We start from the raw sequence: 16,983 nt of genomic DNA, 5'->3' as shown, positions 1-16,983 counted from the left end.
TCTCTCTCTCTCTCTCACCCCAACCGGTCGAGGCAGATGGCCGCCCACCCTGAGCCATGGTTCTGCTCGAGGTTTCTGCCTCTTAAAAGGAAGTTTTTCCTTGTCTCTGTCGCCTAGTGCTTGCTCTTGGTGGGAACTGTTGGGCTTCTGTAAATATCATCACAGAGTACGGTCTAGACCTGCTCTTTTATGAAAAGCGCTGTGAGATAACTGTTGTTGTGATTTGGCGCTATATAAATAAAATTGAATTGAATTGAATTGAATTCCTCAGAGGCCTGGAAAAGTATCCTACATTAAGGTAATATTAAACGTTGTGTCTTTACATTCTCCATTTTGTCCTTTAACCTTTGTACTGGGTGACTAATATTAACAGATGAGTAATCTATGAGAAAAGGATTATCTAACATTCCCTGCTTAGGACACATTATGCCATTATGACACATTGCATTTTCTGCTATCTGTGATGTAGTCACAGTGAACTAAGCTTCTAACCACAGGTCAGGAGCTGTAGTTCAAACTATGCAACTTAACCACAGTTGGTGCGAACGTTCGTCAGAACTATGGTTTCGGGGAACATCTGCGTCTCTTAACGATTGTTCGTAACATGTAAGTTACCCACTTAGTTACCTCCATAGTTTGAACTAGGGTTTTGGAAAACAATTGTGTCGAAACTGCATAGTTCCAACCAAGAATGTTGCTACTAGTTAGCAACGATGCTTTTGGGAAACACACCCCAGAGCAGCAACTTACAGTGTCCCACAGAGGAGGCTGCTCAGGAAGTAGAGCGGGCTGTCCACTGATCATAAGGTTGGTGCTTAGTGTAGGTGTGTCTGAATGTTAGTTCATTTCTGATGAGCAGTTCGCACCAGTTGCATGGCAGCCTCTGCCATCTGTATTATGAATGAGTGCTAATGGGCATGGGCATAGATTTCATCTAACAGTTGGGGGGGACAATAGACATAAAATTTCTCAAGAGCAATTTTTGAAGGGGACACAAATAATACAGCAAAAATAAAGCAATAGTTGTTTAAATACAACTTGGGTTCATAGGTTCACCACGTGGTCATATTATCCTAATTAACTTGCATCCTCTACATAGTATTTTAAGTTTCTTCTGGGACAGAGGACATTTGTTACATAGATATTTAACAGCACAACATCATAATGCTCAAAACCCAACACAACGGTAGATTTACGGTATTAGCCTAATATCAGTTCACACACAGGCTCATCGGTGTGTTAGCTATAGTAAGAGATGCACAAATTATATTTTTCCTGGCTGATTCCAATAATTGATTTTAGAAAGGTCTGACCTGATTTTGGCCAATTCAGATTTTATTTTCTTTCTAAGAACTAAAATGACAGCATACACAAGCATTTTTGACTAGACTAAAAAGGTGCTATATAAGTACAGTTCATTTACCATTTTTCATTTATTTTTTATTTTTTTATTTATTTTGTTTTATTTTTTTTTTTTTTAGTTGTCAAATTGGACTTTTTATGTATTTTTTTTATTTTATTTTTTTTATTTTTTTTTTTTTTAAACCTGTCCTGCCCAGCAGCCTGGTATAGAGTATGATGACCTGGATACCATATTGTGCCAGACAGATTTTACTTTAACAAGAGAGTATTAATATACTCCTCTGTCTGTTTTATTATTTATTTAATTATGTATTGATTTGTCACCGGGCCGGACAGGAGGGCAGACACGGGGATGAGGGGCACAAACAGACAGCACAGAGAAAGGACAAGACCTGTAAGAGAAGGGGGATGGAAGGTGCGGACAACAGGGAATAGGAGAGGGAAACACCAATTGCAGAAAGTAATGAAAACTGCAATAGAACAGAGAGGGGGGCTTGGGGAGGAGAAAAACAACAAACAAACAAAAACAAACAATAAAAATAATAATAATAGTAAAAGACAACCAGCCGAACAGCAGCAATAAACAGCTGACATAGTAAGACAACTAAGAGAAAAATGAAAACAAGAAACAGTCCAGCACACTAAATAAGCAACACAGCACAGCAACAAGAGCTGGAATAATAATTAATTTAAATAAGTAACTGAAAGAAAAGCATCAGGAATAATTCTACCAGGGATAACCTAAATTTGTTTGTGTGTTGTATGTGTGCGTGTGGGTGAATGTGTCTGTATGTGTGTGCACATAAGCCTGTTAAAGAATGTAGTTGTTAGTGAGAGTGGGACGCCACGACTGTGCCACACCTACCCCAGCAACAGGCAGGCAAGAACCCCAGTAGCCAATAGGGGTGGGAGAAAGAAAAAAAATATATCAATCAAAAAAACAAAGACTCCCAGATGCACCGCGATGCTAACGCAGAAGACCCCGACCCAAATGCCAGTTGACAACGTAATGCCGACGGAACGCAAGAAGCTTAACCCGCGGAAGAGCAGCGCCCGAACCGACCGCGGCGCACACACAACATGGACCAGTGCTCCCCCCCCACCCAGCACCCCACCGCCGCGCAGCGAACAACCAAAATGCCCAAATGCCACGCAATCATCAACACCAATGCACAAGGGACGAGCCCAACGCGCACACTGCGCGAGCACGGCGACACCCAATGCCCAGCAGCCCCCCTGCGAATCCCGCATGTGAGGTCGGGCAAACGAGAGAGAACAAGCGGAACAACACGACAGCGAAAGCCAGCAGAGAGAAACACCAGCAGCAAATCCCAGCCCGGCAGCAAACGCGTCGCACAGGTCATCGTGCACCCGCCAATAAAAGTCCGCCGTCCCCCCAACCGCCGGAAAAGACTAAGGCCGCCGGTGCCAGCCGACATCCCCCATGCCCAGCACGCCCCCCGGCCACCGTGCAACACCAGCCAAACCAGCAACGAGGCAAAATCAACTAGCTCAGCTGCATGCCACCACCAACCCACCCACCCGTCAAGGGCCGAGAACTTCAGGCACAAACCCAGAACAAACCGGAGCACAGCCCTGCCCCACACCCACACTGCACATCCCGAAAACTAACTATATACCTCAGTATCCAGAGGGGTCCAACAACTGGCCGACAGAGAAATGGGGAAGCACGGATCCGAGGCCAACGAAGCAAAACAGGGACGCAAACTGGTCCCTCCAAGCCAACAAGGAAATGCCTCCCCCGGACTCAACCCGTGCAGAGACCCCCACCCCCATAAGCCAGGGCACCCTGCGACCCCCCAAAGCACAAAGGACCCCAGACCGCATGTCCCGGGGGAAGCTGTATCCGGGAAAAGCCGTGCCAGGAAGCTCCCTGCCGCCAGGGAGCAATAACGCGGGAGAAGGCATCCAGCCCAGCCAGAGGCATCCCTCCCCAGAGTGCAGGCAGTGCCAGCAGCCCCCGAGGCCGATCTCATCCCTGGACGGGGGCCACGCCCTCCCAGTCAAGCACCCCCAAGGAGGAGCACCAAAACCTACCCCGACAACACCGGCAATGCGCCCCAGAGACTCCCGAATGCCTCTACTGTGAGAGAGCTGGCAGGGGGAAGCAGCGGGAGCCCCACCCCTGCCGAAGAGGGCCCAGGCGAGGAGAGGAGACCACGGGCCCCCAGGCCCAGGGACACACCACCCGCCCAGAAATGAGCAAAAGCCACAAGCCCGAGTCCCCAGATCCCTAGGTCAAGAGCGGGCCCCCACGCCAGGGGAGCCCCGACCCCCCCGACCCACCCCAGATCAGGCAAGGCCGTCACCAACCCCACAGCACCCCCGATGCCCGGGCTCCAGGGGCAGGACACGAGGCCAATGAGAATCTCCCCCAATCAGAATCTCCCCCAATCGTTTTCCATTTATGATGACAATGTACCTGGGCATCTCTTTGGGAGTACAGCGCTCTTCTACTTGTCAGAAGTTGAGTGGTACAAAGCCCGGCTCCTCCAGTCTGCATGTCGAAGTGTCCTTGTGCAAGACACTTAACCTCAAATGGCTGTGCCATTGGTGTGTGAATGAGTTAATTTCCACTTCTGGTGGGCAGTTTGCAGTTTGGTCTAGCTCTTCCTCCTACTCATTCTCTCAGTCGTCTCGCTAGGCATCTCTCTCCTACAGTATGTTGGCATCCGTGCTCCAAAACAGAGCTCACCTGTGGCCCTTTCATTGCTAAAGCTCTGATTGCTAACTGAACAATTTTGCAACATTTGTTTGCGTATGTGCGGAGTCAAAGGCAAGAAAGTCAAAGAAATGTTTTCATGTTTTGAATGGTACTGTTTTCCATGTGAGATTTTATTAATGAATGTGTGCATGCATTTTAGTAGAATTAGTTCAGACAGTTGGTATGTGATCAGTGTTAGTGTACATACAATTGAGAAAAACTAACAATTTAACTGAAAAATGTAAACTTTATCTTTGGTGTAAAAGTTTTCAGAGTGGGTGGGGACTGGGAGCCTCAGTGTTTTTAAAATCATGCTTGTGTATTATTTATTTGCAATTTGTTTCTTCCAACTGTGCTTGCTTATATATTCTGCACATCAGAATATCATGTTGGGTGCATAATTTATAGATGCCACTACAAAAGACATGAATGCCCAGAATCCAGAGAACTAATCTACGTTGTACCATTTTAGCAGGGATTGCACACAGTCCTGAATCCTGACGCACGTGTGTGTGTGTGTGTGTGTGTGCGTGTGCGTGTGCATGTGCATGTGTTTTATGTGCTTATATCCAGTGGAGACTAACCTGAATGCACACCAACCAAAGGGGACTCAAGTCTCCCCGGGGGACAAAAAGGGTCCCCATATGTTTTTTGACGGTGAAGACATGGTTTTGGGGTTCAGGTTACAATTAGTCTAAGGTTAGGGGTAGGGTTGGGGTTAAGTTTAGGCATTTAGGTTTGATGGTTAAGATTAGGGTAAGAGGCTAGGGAATGCATTGGGTTCATGCAACAAGCATGTGTGTGTAGGTGTGTGTGTGTTTGTGTTTGCGTGTGCGTGATTGTGAAGGCCTTGCTGAACCAGCTCACATTACATCACATCACCATGCCAACCCGTGCCTGTAAGAGTGACCCTTGTGTGTGTTTGTGTGTATATGCATAATGAAGGATGGCCATAGACTGAAACTACCACTCCAAAAAATACAGGCCATCTGCTTTGTGTCCCTGCTGCCAAACACTGAGCTGAACCTCCACACAGTGCCTCTCTTACTGTCTCTGCCAGCTCAGCTCTCTCCATCAGTCTTTTATCCCATGAACATATCCTGTTGTTCCATCCTACCTATCCCTGCATCCTTTTGTTTTGCTTTATCCTGTCCAGTTCTTCAGAAGTAAACACATTTGAATTTGCTCAAGTTGCAGGTGTGATCGATCTTTTTAATTTTGACCAAAATTAAGACTCATTACTTTTGTCTAAATCAGTAGAATATCTTCATTTAGGACATGTTCTTTCATTTGTTTAAACACAATCAATCCATCACTTTTCTTAGTGTCAGAATGATCTTTCATGTCCTATATTTGATGAGAAGTGCCCTGTGAGTTACTGTATTTATTTAGAAAAACTTCACCATCATATCTTTAAAACAGAAACATTTATTATCTGTAAGGCACAAGAGTGGAAATCTTCTCATCTTTGTTGTCCGTGAAACAATCTAAAAAAGTCCTGAGCTAAGAGTCAAGATGCTGCTAATGTGTGTTTCCTTTTAGAAAAGTAATTAATTTGAGGGACAGATCTTGTCTTATTTTATACATTTTAGTGAATATAGTGAAGTACAAAACATGGCAACTTCCAAATCCACATCAGTCACACCCTAATTTCCAATGTTTCCGTTAAGGTTTCTTTTTGTGGATCTGGTGGTCCACAAACCCCATGTACAGGCCCAAACTAATAATTTATGTATTCTACGAGTAAGTACTGTATGTTTATCCAAAGTCCAATATATTTTATTCTCTGTCCATTGTTTTTTACACCGTTGTACTGGGTGACATGTTATAATATGTCTTAATATGCAGCTGAAAATAGTCCCCAACAATTGCAGATGTTCCTCCTGTTTGCATAATGTTTGTCAAAACTACAGCTGTTTTAAAAAAATACTGAGTATTTATAAAAAGAAAAATATGTTTGAGAGTCATTTTTAGAGATTAACACATTTTTGATTTCAGTCTTTTCAGGGATTTGTAGACAATAAGCATAGCATAATGGTAGCCATATCTTTTAAATGTTTAGGAGTGATTTTATTGCATAAAAATAAAAACATTAATGTAGCAACATATTGTACTTCTCTCCTCTCTGTGTTTGAATGTCTCTCTCTTAGTGACAGGGTTTCCATACCACAGTACAGCAGCAGCCATGACTTATAGAGGGGCCCATTTGAGAGGGAGGGGCCGAGCTGTTTACAACACATTCCGCACTGCACCTCCTCCTCCACCTATCCCTGCCTATGGAGCGTGAGTGGCTGCTAACACACACACACACACACATACACACACACACACACACACACATACACACACACACACACACACACATACACACACACACACACACAAAACTGAAACAAACACACATAATCAAATAAACACTGAATGACAGATCTCCAACACTGAAAACACGTTACTGCACAAATCGAGTTCACAGTGTTACTCAAACACAAAAGCTGAAACACTCACACACAAACCTATACATACACACATGTAGTAACAGGAGAAGGGTGAGTGAAAAACAAAAAGGCCATCTTGTAATAGTACAGAAAATTGCTCTTTGATTCCAGAATGGCCAAATTAGTCTCTTTTTTTCTAATATGTCGTTTTTTAATTCAGCTGTGAATGGATTGTTATAACCTGTCCTGCACACTCCAGTGTGCCTGCTTCTGAGAAAGCAAAAGACCAAGTGAATGGGCATAAATGGAGAGAGAAAAAGAGAATAACTGTCTGAGAGCGCATTTTAGGGTTGAAAGACAAAAGATTACTGGACGAATGGCACAGTTAACCACATGGAACAACTCAATTAGTCATTTATTGTATAGTGGTAATGCAAATAAATTTTCTTTGATCAAGCTTTTAGCAGTTTAGCAGGAACTGTCGAGTGATTGACAGGTTTGAGCCCAAATGTGTGTGTGCATGCAAATGTTTATTTCACACTTACAGAACTTAAGGCACACACGAAATGGTGCAGAGAAAAGTCCAAGCAAGGCTGAATCCATACAGCGCAAAAACCATACAGTCCATGACGTTAAGGTAAATCCAGAACAGCAAACAGGGAGACTGAACACAAGACGTCAGCAACTAAACACAAGACAAGAAAAAAATAGGAAGCAGCCAAGCAGTCAAGCTCAAAACACAGAACAGATCAAGCAGACTTACTAGCTGAATAACACAGGCAAACTCCAAACATTATAGGGAAACAGACCAAAATAAGCATCAACACAAACTCAAAACCTACAGACACACTCAGACCAGGATTGTGACATAGTTTTACACAACAAAAAACTAAAACTGCTCATAATGTTTTATTTTGAAAAATAAAGAATAAATACATCATTGAAAGAGAATACATTGTGCTGCTTGGTTTGGATGTGAAGTAGCTTCAAACTGAGTGAAATGTAGCACTGATGTGCGCTAATTATGAGTTTGGTATGACCATTAGTGAAAATGTATGATGCATCCAGGTTACTCAAGGGTTGATGTCTGGATATGATGTAAATTTCATCACTGGCTCTTGTCCACAAACATCCACATAGATCCACATCTATGTGGACAGTCGTACACCACCCAAAATGCATTTATTTGTGTCTTTATTTATGCTCGCTCAAGAAAGCATTGTGAAGGTGGTATATGAGCTACAAGCATGCACAGAGGCTTTATTTGCTGAAATATAGTCTGGGGCAGTATTTTCCGAAACACCAGGCAGCAGTACAGACAAAAGCCACATTTTGTTACAAAAAAGGCTAATGAAGTTATTTGGAAGCCTTGTTTTTCAACCACTGTGCCATGCTCATAAAAGATAGTCAGGTGTGCCATTGGAAATTATCCAATTCTACTTAGCTGATCCAGAAAAATTAATCTTAAATTGTACCAAATATTTATACAGATCTCATTGAGCATGGTAACACTATTGGTGGTAGGCAAAGTCAATGTTTGACTGTTTAAATATGGGTAGATCATTTGACCAAGTGACAACATTAACAACAAAGATGGATTAATATTCAAAGAGGAAAAATATAGACCCTGGACTTGATCCTGACCCCAGATGAAGAGTTCACTGGTATGGCAGCCGAGAGGATCCAAGAGTGGACACAAGGCGGGTTAGGTTCAAACTTAGATAGATTTATTGACAGTGTGCTGGGGGCGGAGAGCAGGCAGACTGATGAAATCAGAGCTCAAAACCCTCAGGACAGGACTGGCAAGCAGCATCTTCACACTCGGAGCTGGGATCTGAGTAGAAGCAAAAAACACAGGCAGTCAGTACAAGCTCACAAACTGGATCAAAGAAACTCTTACAATCTAGAAACTAGATCTGGGCCTTAGCGCTTGTTACCACTGTGGGTTAACGGACGATCTGACGCTGACTGGAAGTTGAGTTGGGGTTTTATTTCTCTGGTTGCTCTGTGCCCTCTAACCAATGGCGCCACTCTTCAAGAGCTAGCTTGACCGCTAGTAGCTCTCTGTTGCCCACATCATAATTTCTCGGCCGGACTTAAGCAAAGAGAGAAAAAGTCACAAGGGTGCATTTTCCAATCTAGATTGGAATGGCCCCCACCCCACTGTCTGATGCATCTACTTCCATAATAAACTGCTTAGCAGGATCTGGATTGGCTAGAACGGGGGCGGATGTGAGTCTTGAGTTTGGAAAAGACTACTTGTGCCTCAGGGGTCCAGGAATAAGTGTTCTTAACCGAGGTAAGCTGTGTGAGTTGAGCTGCTACCTTGCTGTAGTCCCTAATGAAATGCCTGTAGAAATGGGCCCTCAGCGCATTTTCTTCAGGTTTGCCTTCATCTGCCCGCTCTCAATGATGTAGCCCAGGAAACTTACGGATTTGAAGTGGAACTTACATTTTTCAGCTTTAACTAAGAGCCTCTTGCAGAGGCAGAGGATATTTGTTTTTGATGGTTATGTTGTTGAGACATTGCACAAAAAAGAACCCAGCTCCAAAAGGGGAAGAGGATGGATGTATCAGGCTTGCTTTTAGAGAGTCACTGATATAGTTCTCCGTCGCCTCTCTCTCATGGTGGGAAATGCTGTAAAGTCTGGCAGGATGTGGTGCGCCAGGGAGCAGTTTATTTTTGCAGTCGTAGGGCCTATGTGGTGGAAGAGACACAGCTAGATCCTCTTTTCAGATCATGATACTCAGATGGGACATTGGACAGATCAGGGGATTCTGGGCTGAGTGGGGTAATGGCTCCCTCTGCAGGAGAATCAGAATCAGAAGGAGATTTATTGCCAATTAGTGTTTTACACATATGAGGAATTTGCTTTGGTGATAAGGTACTACACGTAGACAAACATACAGTTGACATAAATAAATGTAGAAATAGGGGATGCTCTCATGATGGTTGCTGGACAAAACTAACTCAGTGGGGACAGTGTTGTGGGTGAAATAGGACCATCCAAGGCCCTGGCTGTACTGGGTTCTGAGAGCAGTTCTGTGGAAAAACCTTCCTGAGCAGTCCAAAAAGTTCCCCTCAGCACTAGAGTCCACTAAGATTATGACAGGCAGGGGTAAGTGTGGGGTGCACAAGGTGGCTGGGAGTCACTCACCAGAATTCCTTAGGCGGAGGCGCTCTGCTGGAGACAGGCGAGCCCGGCCCAACGACATGGGTTCACGTTCTGAACTAGCAGCTGGTGGCCGTGCAGGGACTTAAACCTCGTGGTGAACAGGAGTGAAGGCTAGCGGATGGCGAGAGAGAGAGGTGGTTATAGACTAGGTACTTCGTTCCATGCGTCGCTCACACAGGCAGTTGTCAAAGCGTATAGCCAATGAAAGCAGAGAATTTAGGTTTGAGGGGTCATCTCTAGAAGCCAACTCGCATAATCCTCTCATTTATGCCCTTCCGGTAGACCTCTCTCAGGGCGGCCAATACAGTCCAGCTGGTGTCAGCGGCCAGTGTTCCGAACTCTACCGAGTAGTTGTCGACACTCCTAGACCCCTGCTGCAGGTCTAGCAGGCGACTAGCAGCGTCACCACAGTGATCTGGTTGATCAAAAACCTCCTGTATCATGGCGTCAAACTCCCCCAAAGTCATGGCAGAAAATGGGGAACTCACATTCACAGCCTCAGCCCAGGTCAGCGCTCTCCCTCTTAATAATACTAAAATGTTACGTACCTTTGATTGGTCCAATGAAAAGGTTTGCGGGTGCTGGGTGAATACCATGGCGCACTGCGTTAGAAAACTAGGGCACCTGGTGAACTTGTAGGTTTATGTTTGAAATGGGAACCCTCTTGTAGAGAGGTGGAGACAATAGGTGGGACAATCACTTCTGATACTGTACTTACTGTAAATTCTCTGGGTGAAAACCCTGAGTTGGAGTTGTCTGAATTAGCTTAGGTATGGTGATGGCACTGTGGATAAGACATATGCCTCTAGTGTGGGAGACCCTGGTTCAGTTCTCACTACGACATCCACCAATGGTGTCCCACAGCAAGACACTTAACACCTAGTTGCTCCAGAGGCGTGTGACCTCTGACATATATAGCAAAAATTGCTTTGGATAAAAACATCAGCTAAATTACTAATTATTTAGTTAGCTTGTAATAATTGATTAGAGCTATCTCTCAAGACTTAAACCCGCTTACATAAACACCAACTGAATCTCCTACACATTACATTTTAGTTGATGTGAACTACCGACACAATGTCAGGACAGACAGGAAATTCATTTGGTACTTGTATTTCTTTAGTTACAAGATTCTTACCTAAAACATTTCCCTTTCATTTAATTTTACTTCAATGCTGAAAAAAATGCTTAATGTTTGATATCTCTGTCAACAGTGTGGTCTACCAGGATGGCTTTTATGGGGCAGAAATATATGTAAGTCAAAATCTAGTTATTCACTATTTTCAATCAAGAAACTAATGTGGTACTGAGTGTCTTGAGCATTTGATCTAATGCTTTCCCTTACCTGTACCTTTACCTAAAGTTAATTGTTGTATTTGCACCATTTTGGTGACGGTCTTGAGTTCCTAATTTGAGCTGATATTGCATTCCTCTGTCTCTGCTCAGGGAGGGTATGCAGCTTACAGATATGCCCAACCAGCTGGTAATGCTGCAGCTGCATACAGTGACAGGTATGTTGGTTTCCTTTACCCTTCTGAGGATCACTTAAAGGTACTCTGTTTCATTGTCAGTAGTTATGAATGTATTCACATTGAACATTTCTCAAAACACATTGGATACCATACCTGCCTTAAAACCTCACCAGAGATGTGCAAAGGCATTTTTATGGACGGTGGCTCAGTTCCTTCTTAACTCTAAAGAAGTGAATCCGACACTCAATGTGATGATGTCTTGTAGATCAATCATGGAACAATTGCACTTTTTTACAATTGCAGGAACAGAAGCGGCTTCATATTATTGTTTTCTTTGTGTGAAACAAAATAAACTACAATATTCTCTTCAAAACTATTTTCCACTCACTGGTGAACAGACATGTATAGAAATATAATAATTAAATTATAATATAATTAAATTAAATTATTAAATTATAAATTATTAATTATTATTAAATTAAAAAAATTAAATATAATTAAAGAATGTGTAAAAGAGATTGAAATTTAATCAATCCAAAACAAATGTGCTTCACAGAATAACATAAGGAGCTTACATACCTGTGTGAAACACAATAAAGACAGATCCAACAGCTCCAGAGCCAGAAACACCTAGAGAAAGTGATAGGAGAGGGACGAATTACAAGACAACGGGAAAGAGAAGAAGTCGAGTTAGTAACATGCACTAATGGGATAAGAATGCATACAGATGGAGAGGGAGAAGAGGAGAGAGGAACTCAGTGCATCATAGGAAGTCTCCCGGCAGTGTAGGCCTATAGCAGCATAACTAAGGAATGGTTCAGCACTCATCGGTGCAAATATGATCTCTTTTCCTGCTTCTTGTCAGTACACATGCTACAGCACTCTGGATCAGCTGGAGAGTGTAAAGAGACTTATTTGACCAGCCCAATAATAAAGAATTGCAGTAACCCAGCCTAAAAGTAAACCTGTTTAGTTTACCATTGACTGTAAGTCAGGTAGTGTAATGTCACCTTAAAACCATTTGGATATTAGCAACAGCTCTGGATGGTCATATGCAGAGTAGAAATCACTAAAGGTCTAGGCTACTTTTTGCTAATCAGGGGCATCCAGCTCACCAACCCTGGAAACTCCTGAAAAACATAAAATTGTTGATCTAAAATAAATAAAGAATTAACAACTGTGTGGCTTGTTACTTGTCTAGAATGTTTTCATAAACACATATCGGTGAACTATTTTTGTAATTTAAGATAAAAAGATAAAAGTTTCCAAACAATCCAGTTTTAAATCCAGGAGCAGACAGCCCAGAATGAAAGCATTTGTCTAATAAGGTGCAGCAAGGAAGTGTTTGTGTTTGCCTGTAATCATGGAAGAGAAACTGATAACTGCATCAATGCTGGGAAGCAGCCCAGCCCCTCATGTCCAAAAACGCCCCTGTGGATTGGTGATCCTGCATGACTGGTATCATGAAGCTGGTTATCAACTGGCTCAGCTTACTCCTTTCTAGTCTGAGCAAGGGCATGTTAATGTGATAGATTTCATAGGCGTTCATAGTATGAAACAGTGATACCTGTTGATATTACAGTACAATAAGAAGAAGTAGAAACAATAGGAATGATATCCAAATACTGGTGGAAAGACTCTAAATTAATGAATAAGCCTTTTTAAATATGGTCTGCAATTTAAACATTTTCACCATGTTCCATAGTGGAGAATACAGTAAATGTATTATTTCCTATAGTGACATTTTGGTGCAAACAGGAAAAGTACAGACAATCAAAAAATAAAGAAATGCCTTATAAAATGTCTCAACGGAATCTGCTGATCTGATCCTCTGAGGTTGACCCACTCTGGAGCAGGTTAGTCCTGCAGTACAGGTTACGATGGTGATTCCCTCCAGTTAACAGTGAGCCAGCTTTATTATACCAGAAACTTGAGTTAATTCCCAAGAAAACTGTCTAGGCCACTAATCTTGCTTTGTGGTACAGGCACCAGGAGCAGATGTTGTTGTACTATATACAGCCCAAAATCTCCACGGAGGCTCACCTGGACAGATGAGGACCAGAACTAAAGACAATTTACCATCCTACCATAGTGCTGTGGAACAATATGTGTACACAAACTAAAGGACAGCAAAGGCAGGTGATTTGAGCCACTCCATCTATTAATTGTCATTCCCTTTGGCACTCCCTCTCACCACCTACCTGTGATCCCCCTGCTGCTCTTCTCCCTGTGCAGCTACCCTCAGCCCTCTGGGAGCCTGCAGTCTGTTAGTGAGTGAGTAAGTCCACAAGATCAATGGTAGCCATCCTATATGGAGGAGAGGCTGCTACTCATACCCCTGAGAACTGCTGTGTGCTTTGTACTGTGGAGATCTGGGCTGCTGGTCCACAGTCTTATGGGTGTTCTCTGCTGCGCCTCCAGTATTTGTGTCCTTGTGTATGTGACATAAATAAATTGTTAAAGTGTGTGTGTGTGTGTGTGTGTGTGTGTGTGTGTGTGTGTGTGTGTGCGTGTGTGTGTGTGTATGTGTGTGCGCGCGCATGTGTATGTGTGTGCGCGCGCATGTGTATGTGTGTGCGCGCTCATGTGTGTGAGTGTTGCACGCACGTGATACTACTGTTGTCTAGTTGTGTGTGTATTAAGGTGCTTGGGGAGCTAATCTGAGGAAGATTGGGCAAGTCAGGGTTGATAAGAACCAGCCACAGCAGGAGCCTGTAGGCCTACTGATAATGGAAGATTTATCAGAGGCAAGCAGCGAGGGGCATGCTTGGGAGAATTATGAACAGAACAGAGGAGCAGGTGAAGGGGCACGTCTCTCTCCATGAGACTTTTTTCCTTCCTATTTCTTTTTCACACACCTTTTCTCTTTCTCAGTTATTATTATTTGTTCTATCTTTGGCTGATGGCTAGTATATCCCCCTCCACTCCCTCTTCCCATTTCATCTTTTAGACTATTGTCGGATAAGAAAGGTCTTATACAGAGTGGATGGGCTGGGGATTGAGAAATTATATGTGTCTTAGAGTACACACACACACAGACATACACACACCAGACTACCACTAAACTACCGCTATCTACACTTGAGACCAGGTAAAAGGAAGCAAATAGATTACTATTGACCATTAAATTCACCTTGTCTGTCTTCCATCATTTCTCAAACAGCACTAGCTCTGAAACAACCCTTAAGCAACGATCAGACAGAACGCGTTTTTGCAGTGAGAGGCGTCTTTTTCCTGAGGTTCTGTATAGGCAGTAAGTGTTTTGTGAGCTGCTAAGGCACCCTGGTTGCCTGGTGTTTCAGATGAGCACTCGAGTTGAATAAACTCCAGCTCAGAGCAGAAAAGCACCTGATGTCATTGATGTTTTTCCCCCATTGTCCAATCAGATGGCTGATTCTGGATGCTGGCGCTATATGAATTTCCCCAGCATGATTTGAACAGAAAACTGTAGGTCTGGAATCAAATTAGTGCGGTGCTTGAGATTTTGGGTAAGTTGTTTTCATTCATTTAAAATTCATTTAAGTAATAGTTAACTAGTAGCATACTTTTAGAAACATGATCATTGTAACGTTTAGCTAGTTACAAAGTAAAAAGTCTCATATCAGCTGTCAGAACATCAGTCTGCTGTTAGAGAAAGAGTAGACTGAGCCTAAAGCCAAAATATAACATTGATGTTAAAACAAACAAAATTTTACCCAAGCAAATGCTCAGCCACTCGGCAAGACCAACAGACACCCCGTAGTAAGAGGCTATATATATGATGCCAGGTCCGACAATTGACTGCAGATTTTGAAACTGTCCCCTGCTCATCCTAAAATAAGCCATAAACTGACCATTATCCAGACAAAGCTCCAGGACCAGCTGGTGGTAACGTTATTCCCAGTGATTCCTCCTCTTTCTGAGGGTACCATGTACATGTACGGTAATGTGCAAAAGCTTTGTGTGCAAAAGGCAGGTGTGTAAAATATGCCGTAAGAAAATAAGAATGCTTTCAAAAAATATGTTAATAATAATAATAATATTTATCAATTTACAAAGTATATTAAGTGAGTCAACAGAAGAAAAATCTAAATAACATCAATATTTGTTGTGACCACCCTTTGTCTTCAAAACAGCATAGATTCTTCTAGGTACACTTGCACAAAGTCAGGTATTTTGTAAACATATTGCCAGGTGTGTGTTTAAACAACTATACCAGACAGGTGCAAAAGATCACCCAGTCAATATGTAGGTTGAAACATGATTATTAACTGAAACAGAAACAGCTTTGTAGGAGGAATACAACTGGGTGAGGAACAGCCAAACTCAGCTAACAAGGTGATGCTGCTGAAGAGATTTTACTGTCAAAAGTCATACACCATGGCAAGACTGGGCACAGCAAAGACACAAGGTAGTTACACTGCATCAGCAAGGTCTCTCCCCGGCAGACATTTCAAGGCAGACAGGGGTTTCCAGATGTGCTGTCTCCCTTTTGAAGAAACACAATGAAACGGGCAATGCTGAGGACCATAGACGCAGTGGTCGGCCAAAGAACCCGCTGCAGATGAATGATGTCCAGTAGTGCCATCATCTCAGAACTGACAGAAGACAGTGGGACCCTGTTACATGCATCTACTGTCTGGAGAAGTCTGGTCAGAAGTGGCCTTCATGGAAGACTTGTGGCCAAAAAGCCTCCAACATGGAAACAAGGTCAAGCAACTTAAATAAGATGAAAACACAGAAACTGAGTTTTGTGAAACATTTGGCTAAAGCAGAAGACAGCTGGTGATTAGGTCAGAATGAATGGTCTCCTCAATGCTGAGAAGAACAGGCAGATACGTATTTATCCTGCAATGCCATCAGGGAGGCATCTGATCGCCTGGGCCTCCAGCACCACTGTGAGGAATCTTGGAGTTATTTTTGATCAGGACATGTCCTGCAAATTTCAAGGACCGCATTTTTTCACCTACGTAATATTGCGAAAATCAGGAACATCCTGTCTAAAAATGATGCAGAAAAACTAGTCCATGCATTTGTTACTTCTAGGCTGGATTACTGCAATTCCTTATTATCAGGCTGCTCGAAAAAGTCCATTAAGACTCTCAGAATGCTGCAGCTCGTGTTCTGACAGGAACCAGGAAAAGAGATCACATTTCTCCTGTTTTAGCGTCTCTGCATTGGCTTCCAGTAAAATCCAGAATAGAATTTAAAATCATTCTTCTTACCGACAAAGCTCTTAATGGTCAGGAACCATCTTATCTTAAAGAGCTCATAGTACTTTACTACCCCACCAGAACACTGCGCTCCTAGAATGCAGGGTTACTTGTGGTTCCTAGAGTCTCCAAAAGTAGACTAGGAGCCAGAGCGTTCAGCTATCAAGCTCCTCTCCTGTGGAACCAGGTTCCAGTTTGGGTTCAGGAGGCAGACACCATCTCCACATTTAAGAGTAGGCTTAAGACTTTCCTCTTTGATAAAGCTTATAGTTAGGGCTGGCTCAGGTGAGTCTTGAACCACCCCTTAGTTATGCTGCTATAGGCCTAGACTGCCGGGGGATTTCCTATGATGTACTGACCATTATTGCATGTTACTAACACAACTTCTCCCCTTTCCGGTGGTCTTGTGCTTTCTCGTCCCTCTCCTCTCTCCTCCTATCACTTCCTGCAGGTGTTTCTGGCTCTGGAGCTGTGGAGTCTGGATCTGTGGCTGCGGGTCACCTGCTGTCCCTGTGTTCCTGCTCGACACCCTCTGCTACAACAACTATTGTTACTAGTCCTATTGTTATTATTGTTATTATAATCATTAACATTACGATTGTTATCATTAACACTACTATA

At 43.1% G+C, this 16,983-nt stretch overlaps 1 protein-coding gene across 1 annotated transcript in view; it reads left to right on the top strand.

Moving 5' to 3' along the window:
- Positions 1 to 16,983, top strand: part of rbfox3a (RNA binding fox-1 homolog 3a) — a 128,895-nt gene that overhangs the window by 104,448 nt on the left and 7,464 nt on the right. The window contains exons 5-7 of the mRNA XM_046069695.1: positions 6,238 to 6,370; positions 10,913 to 10,952; positions 11,145 to 11,209. Coding sequence (XP_045925651.1) covers positions 6,238 to 6,370; positions 10,913 to 10,952; positions 11,145 to 11,209 — 238 coding nt within the window. The remainder of the gene's footprint in view (positions 1 to 6,237; positions 6,371 to 10,912; positions 10,953 to 11,144; positions 11,210 to 16,983) is intronic.

This window comes from Micropterus dolomieu, linkage group LG14 (assembly GCF_021292245.1).
Source record: "Micropterus dolomieu isolate WLL.071019.BEF.003 ecotype Adirondacks linkage group LG14, ASM2129224v1, whole genome shotgun sequence".
Taxonomy (NCBI): Eukaryota; Metazoa; Chordata; class Actinopteri; order Centrarchiformes; family Centrarchidae; genus Micropterus; species Micropterus dolomieu.
The sequence above is the reverse complement of the archived record's forward strand: the minus strand, read 5'-3'. Positions and strand labels throughout refer to the sequence as shown.